The following is a 16,352-nucleotide window of genomic DNA, read 5'->3' as shown; positions in this document are numbered from 1 at the left end:
CAAAGAAAAATATTGAAATTTCTGTGTCAAAGTATCTGGCATTGAGAATAATACAAAGTTATCTATACTGTAGGAACAAAGTAACTAAATTGAAATATGAATGAAGCATATTTAATAGTGCTGCAAATACAATGATTAGGATTAACGGTATCGATATCGATATCTAAACAATCGGCAAACTTGATGTGTCTATCTGTGCTATCGAGAAGTCAGCAGCAATTATGTTTGTTAATATAGTTTGCTGCTTTAATTGTATAAAGTATAATTGAAATGTATGTTATAAAAGAATTGACAGCCTTTTAAATTTCATCTCGTAATTATTTAACTTGTGCTGCAAAAGTATCGATAGTGACATTATCGATTGTCTTCAATGGCTTAAGCGGCCACCATCAATTGTATAGATTTTCGATAGTCTGTTGAAAGTGTTGTAACTTTATTAATTGACTGTTTCCTGTTATATTTTGAAGAGGTTGTCGATAACTCAGCTCAGCGATGAAAATCCAAAATAAAATGTCATGGCATGGTTAAGCATTTTTGTTAAGTCCAAGAATTTGAGGAAAGGACATAATAAATAAAATTTTAAAAATGCTTTGCAGAGAATTCTGCAATTTTGTATATTGTTACACAAGCAAAAAGACTTAGAGGGTTGATCTGCTGTTGCGGAGACGGGGTGACAGTAGCTATAAACTGAAAGATTCTTGATCCTTATATAATATTATAGCAGCTACGTGGCAAATGATGCGGCAAATGGTGACTCTAGCTTAAAAAACTAAAGGAATTGCTTAAAAGCAATGATTTTGATATCGCTTGTTATCGATTGTTTTTAAACGGGGAAAGTTATCGACTATCGGAAACAAACTCGTGCACGTGCACTAGGAGAACCTACGTCGAGATCGTCGTGTTCACGCATACGGACAGACGGACGGATAAAAACGTGGCTAAATTGACTCGGCTCCTGATAAATTTGCACAAAACCTCTGTACATTTTTTACCCATTTTATCATCGATAAATTTTCCTATCGATCCCACCGATAGTGCCATGATTTTCTGCAGCAGTGCAAATATTTTCATCGAAGGCTTATATAGCATAAGGTTTTAGCTTTTCTCAATTCCATGTAAAGTTTCGATTACTCTTCGATGGTGCAGAGTGTTTGTCGTAGATGAGAACGTGCTCCTAAATTTCCGCACACTTGGCCATTGGTGTTGGCTTTTGTGTTGGCCAATTTGAGATCTTTGCCATCAGAGATATCCGTTTTGGAGGGCCGTTGCTTGGGCTGCTGGCGATGCACATGAACCCCGGCCAGGCGGAGCCTGCGATAGAGCGAGATGTATTTGCCAGCCGTGGTCGTTCTGGGCACAATGAACTTCTCACAGAAACTGGTCTTGGTGCGGGCCGCGTCGCTGAGCTGGGCATAGTTGAGGGACTGCAGGAAGGCCAGCACAAAGGTGTAGCAGTTGTGGCTGCTCTCCTCGTAGCGTTCAATGGACCAACGCGCTGACTGCGCGCAAATCTATCGGGGATGAAGCAGCTTAGAGATTTGCATGCAATTCACATGTATCGGAGGAGCAGAGCTGGGTACAGCAGCAGCACTCACCTGTTCAAGCACCTCATCCCAGTAGTAGTGCCAGGACTCGGGCACATCGCCCACTAGCAGCGATTGCCACCAGTCGCGGGGATTATCGTCGCGCCGATGCCGCTGCAGTCCGTCCCTATCGAATTCGACAATGTCGCCGGCGGATGTGGTCACCGCGATATGCAAATCTGTGGCGTTGCTGTAATCGCTGCGGAAGCACACCAAAAAACGCATCAGACACATTTTGCATATTACAGATGCAAAAACGAAAAATTCGCCACCAAAAATTGTTGGCAATTTCTGGGATCTGGGCTTACACAGAAGCGCCATGCTCCATGCTAAGCCTTTCTAAAATGCCGACCAACAAATTTGTTTGCTGTCGCGCTTGTCAAAACAACATAAAAAGGGATTTATCTAAAAGCTGTAACTCTATCTAATACGAGTTATTTTCCCTATTCAAAAATATATGCTACTTGCAAGTAAGTTTTTATCCAGCGAAACACAAGTTTTTTTTATCAACTACCAAAAGTATGCTACATATAACATAAGACAACATTATTTTCGATAACAGAGGACTTTATATAACAGTACACGCTGGATGTCAGTTGCAGATTTCGGTTCGAATTTTTGAGATCTGTTATTATTATTTTATTAATGTGCGAATTGTGTCGTTGAATCTTAGCCTGTGGAGTACTTGACAAATTTGAAGAGATTAACTCGAAAACTTTTGCGATTTTCCAGCCACTTAAGGGAAGAGGAACTTGTCTTACGCGGATATATACTTAAATATGTTTTCCTTTTTTAGAGCCCCTAGTTTTCGCGTTCACAGGAACGAACAAGATGACCAGATGGTTGGACACTAAACAAAGTTAATTCAATCTTCCACTTCATCGGCAATTTCGAAGGGACCATTTCATATCTGACAAAAAGGTCGAAACTGTTGATTGCAATTTTTTTCACTTTTCATCAGATCAGCTTCAAACTTTTTTTTTATAGATAAAGGTATATTTAGCTAAAATTTAACGAAAAGTACTTGTCCGGGCAACGTCAGCTAGTTCCATCTGAACCCTTGGGGAAGCGATATCTGACTGTATATCGTATGCTGGTAAGGTACTCACTTGAGGAAGTCGCCTGAGGAGGGTCGCAGGACAATCGCACACGGATGCTGCGTGGCCCGCACAAATGGATAGGGCAGCCGAAAGGGCAGCAGCCACGTCGAAGTCATGGAGCTGCTGCTTCCAGCTCCCGATGTGTCTGGAACGGTATTGGCATCCGCATTGAGCTGTTCATTGCAATGGGGACAGGTGTGGGGCAGGACGAAGCAGAAAACTTTCACGTTGCAGTGATGAAAACACAGAATGCCCGGATCTGAGGTAATTGTGGCTTTAGTTGCTCTGCTTGGTGTTGTTGTTGTAGTTGTTGTCGCCAGCATGACTGCCTCCTGGGAAAGTTGGGCGTTCCTTAGGTTGTTCAGCTTGCACCCGTATTTTAATTGATACCCTTTGTCTATACCAAACGTTGTTGTAGTAGTTGCAACTGTTCCTCTGCTCCTCTTATTGATGCGATGTGTCGTTGGCTCTTTTGGTTACGGAGTCCTGCAATGAAACAAGCATTTCTTGTAAATAAGCCGATCCAGCCGAAATACGACCAAATTCGTGTGACCAACCAGCTATTTTCCAATAAGTGATATTATTTTGTGGATCTTCAGCAAATATGTCATGTGCTTTGTCACATGCCAAAAGATTGAAAAGCCGGCTAAGGTGAAAAGGCAAAAACGTAAACAAACCGGCAAAATGAAAACAAACCTCAAAACGAATTATAAATTTATTCCTGGCGCAAACTCACCACTACGGAAACAACAGCAACCAGAAGGCGAGAGAGGCAGTGAGCGCGCAAACTAGAGCTTGAGAGAGAACAGCCCTAAGTTGCATTTCGTTTGGTGTGGTGAATAACATGCAGCTAGCGACAAATATCCCAGACATTGTAGCTGCGGGTCTCACGCAACGCGTTAGCCCGAACCTCGAGGCGGGACCAGTTGACGGCGAGCCGTGTAAGCAGTCGGTCGTGTTGTTGTCGCAGGTGACAGCTGAACTCCGTTTATACGACTAGTGAAATCTTATTGTTATCAGCAACATAATCATCATCATTATAATAAACAAACCTAATTGTTATTATTCAAATTGCAATAGTCTTGACTTGTTTTGAGTGCTCGCGTGTGTTCGAACAAGCGGTCAGCGCGAAAAGGATTCGATTGCTCTGACTATTTCAACAGCAAAATTGTACGATAATTGGTTGGACAAGCTTTTAGGATATGCGGCATTATCCTGCCAGAACAAAAACATAAACAAAAGCCTCTTGCAGTACACTCGTCACCAAGTTACGTGCAACATTTTGTTTGTGTCTGTGTCACCACGTTGCGGTTTCTACGACAATCCTGGCAAGCATATCCTGACCCCGCGGACTCCGCGCCCCTGTCCGGTTCGGTGTGTAGTTAATGCGGTTTTCCCTCCGCCTGCCCTGAGTTTTTTGTGTGTGCCGCTGCTGCTCGAAAGCGGCCGCCTTTGTTGCATGGCAACACTTGGCTAATCGATGAGGTGCCGAAAAAAGGACACACACACATACGCCCAGTAACGCAAGGATAACACAAGGATAATGACCTAAACCGATTTGGTACGTACAAACAGCACAAATTCAAATCAAATGCAACGAAAATAGGCCAAGTCAAACAAATTCAAATGCGTTAACTGATTTCCCACCAACTTTCGGTGGCAGATTTGCGGTTGCTGCTTCTTCTTAACTGTGGTTGTTGTTGTTGTTGTTGCTGCTGTTGCGGTTGTCAACATTGTCAGAAAAGTTAAATGTGACATTTTTGTTTTTATCGCCAAAAGATATCCGAAGTTGGCAGCCGCAAGTACACAACAACAAAAACCTTCATCTATGCGACAAGAAAACGTTCAAGAAATACTCAAATTTAAGAAATTGACCAAAATTTGCTTCAACAATTTGATCGTTTTGACTTTATCGCTTTGCTTATTAATGGGCAAAATTGGGCGTGGCAATTTGGGCGTAAATTGAATTGATTACTTGGCCAAGTTTCAGTTCGAAAAGTTCACCCTTTAAAAGTTGACAGCCAGGCTGAGCAGTTTTTGATATGGGTACATTCGATACAAAGTACATATCTGACAAAAAAAGGGTATCAAATTTAAAGTGGGCTGTGTTTCAATGGAGACTTATGTGTTTTAAATGCAAATTAACTAAAACTCGAATTGGAAGTTAAACTAAACTCAAATAAATGCAATTATTATATAATAAATGCTGTAATTCTTCTTGCTTAGTTTATTTTTTGTTCTCATATGAATTTCACAGACCTTTCGAAATTTATTTTCCCTGAATTTTTCCTTAATTTGAACCTCTTAAACCTTTTAAATTTAAGTCGGAGTTTTTGATAAAGGATTGAATTCGATGAAACTTACATTCATAAAACTGTTTGGCCTTAACTGACTAACCGACTGATTGATTGATGTTCAAAGTGCAACCCAAATCGTAAGATCTAGAAAGCTGACATTTTTACTATTGTTAACTTATCTGATGGAGGGAAAGTTCGGTGTATGTATGTATCCCTCCATGGATGGGAAATACAGGCCAAATCTTGTATGAACGAAATTTCATTTTTCAAGCTTTACCCCTCGAGAAAATGTGCGTTCTTTTTCAAAGGACATCAAAATCATTTTTAAGTATCTATCTAAAACATAACTTAAGACGTGGGAGTTCGAGGTAGAAAATTAACGTAATGTAATGTAAAATTTGAAGCAAGAAACGTGCACCGGGAAATACAAGCTAGTGCATATATAGACTGAAAATAAATGATGACGAATAAAAGGAAAAATCACTTACAAAAAAAATTAAATTACAAATGTCTTTAACGGAAAATGGCCCAAAATTTTAAATAAATAAAAAGAACTTTTTAAGCCAATATTGTTAGCAATTTTAAAATCTTTTGTTCATGCAAATTGGTTTTAAAAATAAGTTTTGTTTATTTTGAATTAAATCATTTCTGTGCTCAATTTAAAGCTTTGCAACGGCAGCTGCTCCAAGTCATTTACAAAGTGAAAAGTTCAATTTGTTTTAGCTTTTGGCAAAAGCCGAATGCCAGAAGTAGCTGCTGAGGAGGTAAAAAGCAAAACAAACAATCAACAACAAAATATAACTGTAATGCTGAGAAGAATATATTTGAGAAATTTCATTTAGAGCATCACTTGACTCCTTTCGAACAGGGACACGCAAAACGAGAACGTGCAGCACATCGATCATAAAATACCCTTGCAGAGCACTAAATTGTGAAACTAATCTGTTAACTGTATAAAATATATTGGTTGACTTACATTTTGCAGAAATATGCGTCCGCATTACGCACAAGGTGAAGAGTTTGAGTACTTAAATTAAAAAAAATACAATTTTTGACCCAATTATAAAAGAAAAGCCTTAACTAACGCGATCTAAATGTAATGAGTTCGTGAAAATTTATTATGTTCTTGCAAATAAATGAAGACTCATAGCTTTTGAAATTGGCTTGGAAATCTAAAGAGTATTCCTCAGACTTTATAATTTCAATTTATTCCAGAAGTTTTCGGAACGTCATTTATTTAAATGTATATAAATATGTCACACCATTTTTTGTCTTTGCTGAACTCTAAAAAAATGCTTTGCTTATTTCGAAAATAACTAAAAGCTTTAAAAGCCTTAGCTTGCCAATACTAAGAATATGTGATGCACACGATAAAAACAAATTGCATATTCAATTTTTTGATGCAATTTTTTATATATGTTTTTCTTATATATGTAAGATGTAACTGACACATTTAAAGATATAGATCATTAAAAAAATTAGTTTCTTGTTTGTCAATCAATTTAAGGGCAATTTTTCAGAATATGAATCGGTTAATCTTATCATCTTGATAGAATTTATAAGCTTGACATATAGTCCCACGTGTCGTGACAGGATTGTAATACTTTCTTTCGAAAAGGGTATAGAAACAAATGCAATAACAGATATGACAAGGACACACATTTTTTTTTGAAAATCTCTTTTCCTTTATGTTGTTGCTGCAACACGGTACCAGCAGGAATAACAAACAACAATCTCAAGTGCGAGCTAAGAAATCCAAACAAACTTTATCCTGCGAATCAAACACGCCCCCCCCCCCTAAAACTCATACGCACACACAACACACACACACATTCACATGACTTTTAGGAGCAGTTGTTAGAAATGAAATTACAGCGTGCATCCTTTGGCCAAGGACTTCTCAAAGCGAATTGTTTGCCCAGTGAAAACATGAAAAGGGCAGCAGCAAGAGGAAAAAACTCACGCATTTTAGTGAATTTAGTGAGATCTTCGCACTCACACACACACACACACACACACACACACACACACACACACACACACACACGGAACTACAACAATTTGGCCGAGTAAAACGTGAAGTGCGCGCAAAATTTAGAAATCAAATATTTATGCACAATGTCAAGCAGAACCTGATGAAACATTCTAACAAACAGCACAAGCATATAAAAAATGCAAAGCATACCAAAAGAAATGCAAAAAGAGCAACAGGAACTGAGGAACTGGCTTTAAAATGAACCCCTTTTGACACATGCTAAGATACATTTGTGCGAAGCAAAACGAATTCTTGTTGCTCTCACAGTTGTCTGCTTTTTGTCACTTTGTTGGAAAAAAAGTAAAGCATGAAATATCTTCAGCTAAAAAGAGAGAGAGAGAGGGAGAGGGAGAGGGCGATGGGCCATAAGAGAAAAACTTATAGTAAACCTTTTACTACTACAAAATTATTATTTACTATTATAAAATTATCTAAAACCCAAAATAAAATGTTTAAAAATTGTCTAGAATACACTAGGAACAACATTTTTTAACAAGCATTTAAGACAGCTATTAAAATAAAAATTTCAGAAATTGAGGAACCAAAATTAAATTTTTATTATATATATAATAATTTATATTAAAAATGTTCTTAAATGCATTGTGTTAAATTTACATGAACTATTATTAAAAAAAATTAGCTAAATAAAATATTATGTTCAAAATTTTAATATTATTAAAACTCAAATTTTATGATTGTTTTTTAGTTAACGATATTTAACTTTTCATTCAACAGTTCAGCTTGCGTGGATCTTTCAAAAAAAGATAATATCACATCAAAAAATGAAAATACATATGATAATTATTTATCTGGGAGTTATTGCTTTTAGCAAAACAATTTCCTAGAGTACAACCAGTCTGTTCGCTATTTAGTGTATTTTAGGAAACGTGCGTGATTGGAAAATGTAAATGTATTTTCACTTGTCCCAATCAAGGCACTAGTAACTTTCTCAAGGGTATAATCAGTATGTTCTTTAAATAATAATTTATTGTCGACTATAACTTCTAACTATTAAAAATAGTTAATAATTTGTTTTCAGGTTTAACAAATTTCTTTATTGTCAATTCAGTAACAGCTCGTTCCTTCAATTTACCAAATATTTTTCTGAGTTGAAATGTTTCAAGCTTGAAGTGTAAAGAGCGAAAAGGGCAAAAGCGACTTGCAAACCCAAATAAAGCAAAGACTTTAAGGACGTCAGGACATTTCCCAAGACAAAAAATTAAAAACTAAAAAAAAGTTATTGTCATCTGGGTGTGTTACATCATTGTGCTTCAGATAAATGACAAAAACAACAACATGACCAGGCTCAAATCAAATAAGCCAAATTGACAACAAAGTTATCCGTGGCCCGTTGTCACCGAGAAGCTCCTCGAGCGAAGACTCGCAAGCGAATTAATTCCGAGACACAAACGCGCTCAGGTGCGCTCAAAATATGTATGATATGCATGCCCAGCAGACCTGACATCACCATATCAACCAGCCATGCCCTCGGCATACGCCCACAAGTTGGGCAGCCTCCTCACAAGGCCAAAGTGTGCGCGCTTTGAAGTTTCCGCTTCCGCACGACACAACCCATTGTTGTTGTTGTTGTTCGTTGTTGTTGTTGCGAGACACTCATTTCAAGTTGGTCGCACAACACCAGCATACTCTATCACACACGCACACACACGCACACACACACCAACTCATAGAGTTGCATCAATGTTGCTGTTGTTGTTGTCGCTGCTGTTGTTTAAATCATGTGAAATATAAAATTTAAGGCTCACAATTTGTTGCCATCCTGCTCTTCCTCTTCACTCAACCAAACACATAATTTAGTTTAGTCTTTGTTGTCATTGAGTTACCACTTGTGTGTGTGTGTGTGTGTGTGTGTGTGTGTGTGTGCGTGTGTTTCAGGGCTAGATCCTTCGTTCTAGTTACGAGTGGATTTTAATGCGTTTTATCGTACACAATTTTATACTTGAAATGTGTACAAAGGAGCAACAAATTAAACTTAAAGTAATTTTATAAAATGTATTTTATTAAAGTTCAAGTGCCAGTGTTGCGTCATATTATACCAGAATTGGAAATCTTCAAGACCCCGCAACAAGACCCAGATGCTGCTTTCCCTTTTCACACTCTTATTACCGCTAGAAAGGACTGAAATCTTAGTCCCTTAGAGCCAACAAACTCCATCCAACTCGGATCTATACAGGCTAGAAAATCGCGTAAAAATATCTCAGTCTATTGGAACTTTTCAGAGTGAATCGGCTATCGCAATTTACAGGTAGCTAAATGTTGAGCAGTTAAGTAGCTATCAATTCTCGTCAAGCGACTTCGTGTTACTCGACATCTGTTAACAAATGCTGCAAATCTTCAGAGATGGATGAAGATGGTGAAGCAGTATTCTAACGATTTCGGAGACAGAGTTTGATCTCTTCTGTACCTGTCCAGCTCTAATTAAAACTAGATAGAGAACAAGCTGGGCTCAACTACCGCACTTGCCTAATCTAATCATGTATTTTTCCTTCGATTTCGAAGCCATAGGGATTCAGCAGCCTAACCTGATTTTTTTTTTTAGCGAATTATTCCGCCATGAATTTCCCAATGAAAAGAGCACAATATACCGACTTAAGAACCCATATCAGAAATACAAATTGATATTTCAAAACGTAGTCTTAGAGCAGAAGAAGATTATTTTAAAAGAAACAACTGATAATGTCGGAAAAAAGTCTATTTCATACTGCAGTAAAAACTTCCTGACAAACAAACTACATATCTCTCATATTTATTTTATTTTAAATGCACTTTTAGCCCAAGCAATTACTTTGGCTACCCCAAACGTCCGGTGTGCCTGCTATTAATTCAGCTGAATGTGATGCGCCCTCAAGATTTCTGGCACCTGTCATTAAATCTGTGAGTTTGCGTCGACTATTAAGCCCACATCCACATACCCACACACAAGCACACTCGCACACACACACACAGCAATCTTGGCACTTGGGTGAGCAGATTTGTTTGACGCCTCGTTTGACTTACGGCCCTGCAGCATTGGCCATTTCAGTGCTCGCCACACGATTCCGAGCTGCCCTCGTGCCACACACTGCTGTGCAAGCTCTCCTCAGTGACAAGGGTAAAGCGTAAACCCAACGTGGCTAACAGCTGTGCGGGGCTTCTCAGCACACACACACACCCACACACCCACACACCCACACACACACACACTCATACACTCATACTTATACAGTCCAAAGCGCATGTCTTTGTGCCGTGTAACTTTTTTCATTTCGCTGGATTCTTAATTAAATTATGAATTATGCACAGTTAGTTAAATAGACGTTCTGTCGTTCGCTGGTTCGTTCCAGAGGGAACCATTCTTTTATAAGATACGACTAGTAGACAGCATATTTCTCTGGCTTTTTACGGCTTACATTGAAAACGGATTTGCTAGCAAAGAAAAATAGAAAAAAAGGCTAGTCGGGTGTGCCGGACTAGCAGATACCTTGAACCCAGCCTAAAGCTGACTTTTGCAAGCATTCTAGCTTCCTTCAATACATACACAGAAAAACAATTATATACATACAGAAAGGCCTACTCATTTCCTTTCCCTTTGCCACAAACTTTGTATGGAAAAAGCATTATTGATTAACTTCAATTTTTATAGTCAGATCTTTATGAAATTTTCAAAGCTGTCATAGGTATATACCAAAGCGAAAGGCGATAGCTCTACATGTGAGTTTTATTCGATTCCGGGGAGAATGGGGACAGGAAGTGACTTCCATAATAATCTGTATATCCAATGCGGGAACAAACAAAATATTTCTAGTTATGCTTAAAAAGCCATGTCTCAAAATCGATATTTATCGATGTTATGAAATGGGAGGATATATCAATCAATATATGTATTATAAATTAGTTCTATGTCTGGTATAGGAGCATATACTATACAATTCAAATTTCACCTCTCTACAGTCTCTAGCTTTTGTGACGCTTCATTTTACCCATTTCCAATGGGCCTAGGGTATAAAAATAAAATGTCAACAAAGCTCGCGTTTTTTATGCCTTTCTTTTAATGCAGCGTTTCGGCCCAACTAATCGTAAATGGCATTACTAACCCAAATACTTGGTATTGGCAAATATAGACACACACACGCACCAATACAAGAGTGAGCCCGTGAAGGTGTCTCGCAGACCTACGCCAAAGAACCCCCACCCACATAAACACAAACACAAACACACACACACACACACACACACACACACAAATATGAGTAAGTCGCTTATTTATTGCAGCGACTTTAAATGGGCACAGAAGTGAAAGTGTATCAAGTTACCAACTTACTTTGTTGCCCCTTCAAGATATATTTGTATCTTTGTATTTGTATCTCGTATTTGCACATAAAATTGTGTGCGTAATAAAAACGCATAAAGTTATCGTTATTTATGAACGCAGCGTGAGCTCGACACTATATCAAATAACCATAAAAGAATTTCTTTGTGATTGTGGCGCGCAGTTTGACATCGAAGATTCTTAAGTTACGGATTCTTCTGAATTTTTGTTGAGCACTTTGTTTGCAATTTCCATTCAATACATTTTAATACAATCAAACTAATGAGATTTTCAATAGGAATTTCAATTTAAATAAAACCTTGCGAAGTGAATTTGTATTAAGCAATAAAAAACATTGTATCTCCGGCACGCCGAAGATTAAATAGCCTTTGTAGGTTTCTGGCTTAAGGTCTTATATGTGAGGAGAATTGTGTAAATGAAAAGTTTTGTGAACAGATAATTGTTCCCCTAAATATATGTGAGGCAGCGACTGATCAATCATATGACAGCTATAGGCGGATATGATATACAATATAGAATAGATCTTTGATTATTTATAACATAAATATTACTTTACGAGGCAACAATTCTTTGGCTTCACAACTTCCCTAAGGACTCAGCCACATTTGCCTTCGGGATAACCAAGTATGTGTGGTTCCTGTTTTTATTTAAAAGAAGATGTAAACTGTTCTAAAGCCAGCTCCTCAAAGTATGTAATGCATATGGCGAAACATGCAATTGACAACACACGTGAACAACTCAGTTGCCGATTGACAACAACGAGAATTGCAGGACTGCAGCCGCGAACCAATTGCCAACATCATCAGAGTCAAACGCAGTCGCTGGCAGTGGTGGCAACAACAACCCAGACAAAGGCAACAAAAACATCTGTAGCGCATTTAAACCACAATTCTCGCCATTCAACAGCGGCAAAGGACATGCGGTTGACGGCGCCTATTTGCGAGTCTCAACAGCTGCTCCTCCTTCCCCTACTCCTAGCACTGTTATCCTGCTACACAGAGACACACGCACACACATAAGCGTTTGCCTGGACAGCTCTTCATTTGGTCAGCAACTGCTGACAGGAACCACGAACAACCAGCAACAACCACCAACAACAGGAGCAGCAACCAGCAACCAGCAACAACAACCACCAACAACAACAACAACAACACAGTTGGCTGTTTCATGACGCAAGCGCTGATGCACGTCCCTTTTGTCGTCTTTGCCTTTTGGCCAACTCTTAATTAACTTGCCTCAGCGCGCGTTTTTCGCCAGTGAATTCCTTTGAGCGCATTTTATTTTATGCTGCCAACATCAACAACAACGACAACAACAACAACAGCAACAATGTTAAGCGCTTGACTTTTCCAAAATGGTTTTTCACCAACGTTCCGCACACTTTGTAAGCTAATTTAATTGCAGCTACGTGATGTCGCTTAATCAGACGAAAATATTGCAATTAGGGCGTGGCAGCGCCGCCCCCCGTGAACCCAGTCTGGGGGCGAACGTAAATTAACATTAATTTGCAGCTTATTGGAAATAGCTGGTAATTGAACATGTTTAGAGCGTCCGTGTCCGGCTTATTTAAAATGTCATTAAATTAACCAAAAGCCCCCTCGGCCAACGTCTCACTGTTAATTATTGTCAATTTGGTTCATTTTGAAATTTAACAAGCCTTTTCTGCTTGTCGCAACCTAAATGCAAATTCCTTTACTTAAAAAAAGATTTATAATAATAACTCAATAAGAGATATTGAGTTCTTTGTAATCATTTCTGTAAAATACTTTTTTTTGTGGAAAATTCAAATACCTTTACAAATTAAAAACATAACTTATACAAATATATTAGATACCTTTAAAAATATAAATTTATTCAAAAGTTGCAAACAGGGCAACATTCACTATAACAACTATAACTATTTAATCTCTGCAAGGGTATACTGAGGAATATTACATTTTGGCAAGAAATATTTTTTTTATATTCTATTCAGTTGTTTCTGTTCAGGTCTAAATTATAGTACCCTCTAGAAGGGTATAAAATTCGATGCATATAGTATATAGCATAAAGGAAAATAAAGTGCAAATTAAAGAGCTGCATATAAATTAACTTGATTTACTTTGTCAATTACCTATCCCAACACATAAAGCAAACCACAGTGTTTCACGTAAATATGCGCACAGGCGTCAACTGGAGTTGCACAAATTTTAATTACAAGCGTTAGCACACAACACAAAACACTATATATATGTGTGCCACGCCCACCAAACAACAAAAAGTGGGCAACAATAAGCAAAGAGACAACAACAAGAGTGAAAAAAAATTGTATTAAAAGTGATAAAAACTTTTATTACCAGCACGAACTACGACAAAAAAAAAACACTGGCAAATGTTGTCTGCCAACGTTGTCGAAAGCGTCCTGCGGCATGCAACATTTTTACGCAGCTGCAACACACACACACACATACGCACGCACGCATCGCACACACACACGTGGATCCCTCTTCGCTTCCCTCTTGTAGAGAAGTTAAGCAAAGTCTTTGAGTATCGGAGCCCAGTTCTTGAGCGGATGTATAATCGATGTATCCATGCAGTTACCACATCGTCTTATGCCTATCTCAAATTACCCACGAGCCCCTTTCCATCATCCTTCTCAGCCCTCGCCAGATTCTTTATACTGTTTATGTTAAATTTCGTGGGGTTGTGTTGGCGTTTTTATTGGGTTTGGCGGCGAGATTTTGCGGGCTTCGTAAGAGGCAATTGCCGCTACGTACAACAATTTATGTAGCATACATTTGGGCTGCTCACGTTGGCATACAAGTATTTTGCGCACTTATTGATTTTTGATAAATAAACCCACACAATTCGTGAAAGTTCTTTTCCCAACACCCAACCACAAAGGAAAAGGAAAAGAAATGAAACCAGAAAATGTAATCAGAAATAGCAGTGAAATATGATTAAAGCACAAGAAACAATTGAGAAAGCTCGAAGAATGTTTTTACGTAAGTAGCTGGGCAGTTTTTCTCAACAAGATTAACGATGGTTGAGCGTTAAAAAGTATTTGTGAAAATCGATACTCCACATTTCTGACAATAAAAACATTTTTAGCCCCCTTGGAAACTTAATCGATAGGAAAGTTCACATTTTTTAGACTCTTTAAAAAAGTCGCATGTAAAGCGATATTGCGAATTTGTAACTTTTACTTTAACTATTAAAGCAATACTCGAATATATCACGTTCGCTTTTTCGTCATAATAATAAAAAAAAAAAACTCGATATAAAATTAAATTTAATTTCTGTACCTAAAGCATATGTACGATATTAATAACCGAAAGTCAGACATTAATTTTTGGTCGTTTTGAAAGTACAAGTACGAGTACTCTAGTCGGGACTACCCGACTCCCATAAGTGCCCATACATATATAAGCTCCAAAAACAAGATGGCGATATTTGTTAATTTCGCGGAAACGGGGTGAAACCATTGAAACCATCTCTTGAAGTCTCTGAGATCGACTCATTTTTTCATACGGACATACGGACAGGCTTTATTTTACAGAAAAGCATGGAAATGTTTTTAAAGCTCTATATTTAGCCTTTAAGATAGATTTGTTCAAAACCATTTTACGCCTATACAACAAATATTTTACCTGTCGCTTTCAATGCTTCGAGAGTCCACCTAAGTGGCAAATCAGTTGCTACAAACTCCACAATCCCAATGGAGAATAACTAACTGGAATAAGTAGCAATTCCTCTTAACAGCAACAAAAAAAGAACTCAAACAACAGTATAAATTGCAAAACAAATATTTTTGTATAAATCCAGTGGAACAGATTGCTTTAATAAATATTGGACAAGCGTAGGAAATAAATGTGTTTACCCAGTTAGGAGGACAAGCGCAACTCCCACAAAAGTGGGGCATAAAACACTGAAACAACAAACAGAGTAAAGAAAAACACTGAAAATCAACGGCGATTTTCCGAAACACTTTTAAAACACATTTAGAAAACAGCTACGAAAAGAAAAGAAACACGGAAGCGTGCTCTAATCAGATATATCAGACTAAGGGATACCCTCAACCCAGAAAAACACACATATACATATCCGATTTATGTGAGATTTTCAGGGCTTAAATAAAGCATACCAGAGCACAAGGCTCTTCCTTTAATCATTTGTTTTTTTTTTATAAAGGTGGGTAGATAAAAAGTGAAATAATCATAAGCTATAGATGAGATACTGAAACATACTAAATTGTTATGTCTGGATCTCAGCACCTTAAAGTTGTGCCTAATAAACCATGTCCGATATTTATCAAAATTTGAAAATGGGAATTATCGAGAAAAACATTACATAGCATCGTAATAATACAGATTGACAAATAAACTTTATGAGATGCCATCTGCCTTTTTTCATTTATTTGCACAAGTCCATCATACCCTTCATGCTCCTGTTCAGTGGGTTCAGGGTATAAGACGAAAGAAAGGAAAAAAAACATAAAGAAGCAACGCAAATGCCGAAAAGTAAATGTTGGGTCAACTACGAAGGCGTGTTCCATCGCCAAGAAGTTATATAGGAGGATGCAGGAGCTATGGGTGCAGAAAGCTTCTCGCATTTATGGGCGCATTAAAAAAGCTGAGCTGCTGCTGAGCTGCTTGTATCACGTGACGTGTACGCAATATTCTTGTATCATGCATGTATGTGTGTGCGTATCGGGTCGCAAAGTCGCACGGCCTGAACTGGCACTTAATCTTGCAGCTGCAGTGCAGGATATGCGGGTAATATATCTACTGCTTCGCCAGTGCAGCTATCCTTAAAAAAATTTGAAATGGCAAACAAAGAAATGCTCTGCGCCAACCGAGAGACAAAGCCGGGCGGAATGTAGGCGAGCTTTGGGTATTGAATTTCTCGCGTCCCTTACACACCCTAAAGAAGATTTTGGAAGTCCAAGAAATTATTGCCGAACATAATATGTATGTAAGATAAAAGGAGAAAAAAAGCTAGGGTATTATGTCATTACTGCATTTTATACGG

At 38.1% G+C, this 16,352-nt stretch overlaps 2 protein-coding genes across 2 annotated transcripts in view; one reads left to right on the top strand and one right to left on the bottom strand.

Moving 5' to 3' along the window:
- Positions 1-782: 782 nt before the first annotated feature.
- Positions 783-16,352, bottom strand: part of LOC135426090 (MKRN2 opposite strand protein) — a 78,466-nt gene continuing 62,896 nt past the window's right edge. The window contains exons 3-5 of the mRNA XM_064679079.1: positions 2,693-3,169; positions 1,596-1,782; positions 783-1,511 (exon numbers count right to left, since the gene is read on the bottom strand). Of these exons, the coding sequence (XP_064535149.1) occupies positions 1,128-1,511; positions 1,596-1,782; positions 2,693-3,006 (885 nt within the window). The 5' untranslated portion in view covers positions 3,007-3,169 and the 3' untranslated portion in view covers positions 783-1,127. The remainder of the gene's footprint in view (positions 1,512-1,595; positions 1,783-2,692; positions 3,170-16,352) is intronic.
- eys (eyes shut) overlaps positions 3,612-16,352 on the top strand; it is a 76,551-nt gene continuing 63,810 nt past the window's right edge. Inside the window, exon 1 of the mRNA XM_064679078.1 lies at positions 3,612-4,244. The gene's annotated coding sequence lies outside the window, so the exon portion shown is untranslated. The remainder of the gene's footprint in view (positions 4,245-16,352) is intronic.

Source organism: Drosophila montana, unplaced genomic scaffold, assembly GCF_035044405.1.
Source record: "Drosophila montana isolate Dmon_TW-CO22-7 unplaced genomic scaffold, ASM3504440v1 contig_1964_1, whole genome shotgun sequence".
Classification (NCBI taxonomy): Eukaryota; Metazoa; Arthropoda; class Insecta; order Diptera; family Drosophilidae; genus Drosophila; species Drosophila montana.
Note: the sequence above shows the minus strand (reverse complement) of the source record. Positions and strands in the feature narration are given on the sequence as shown.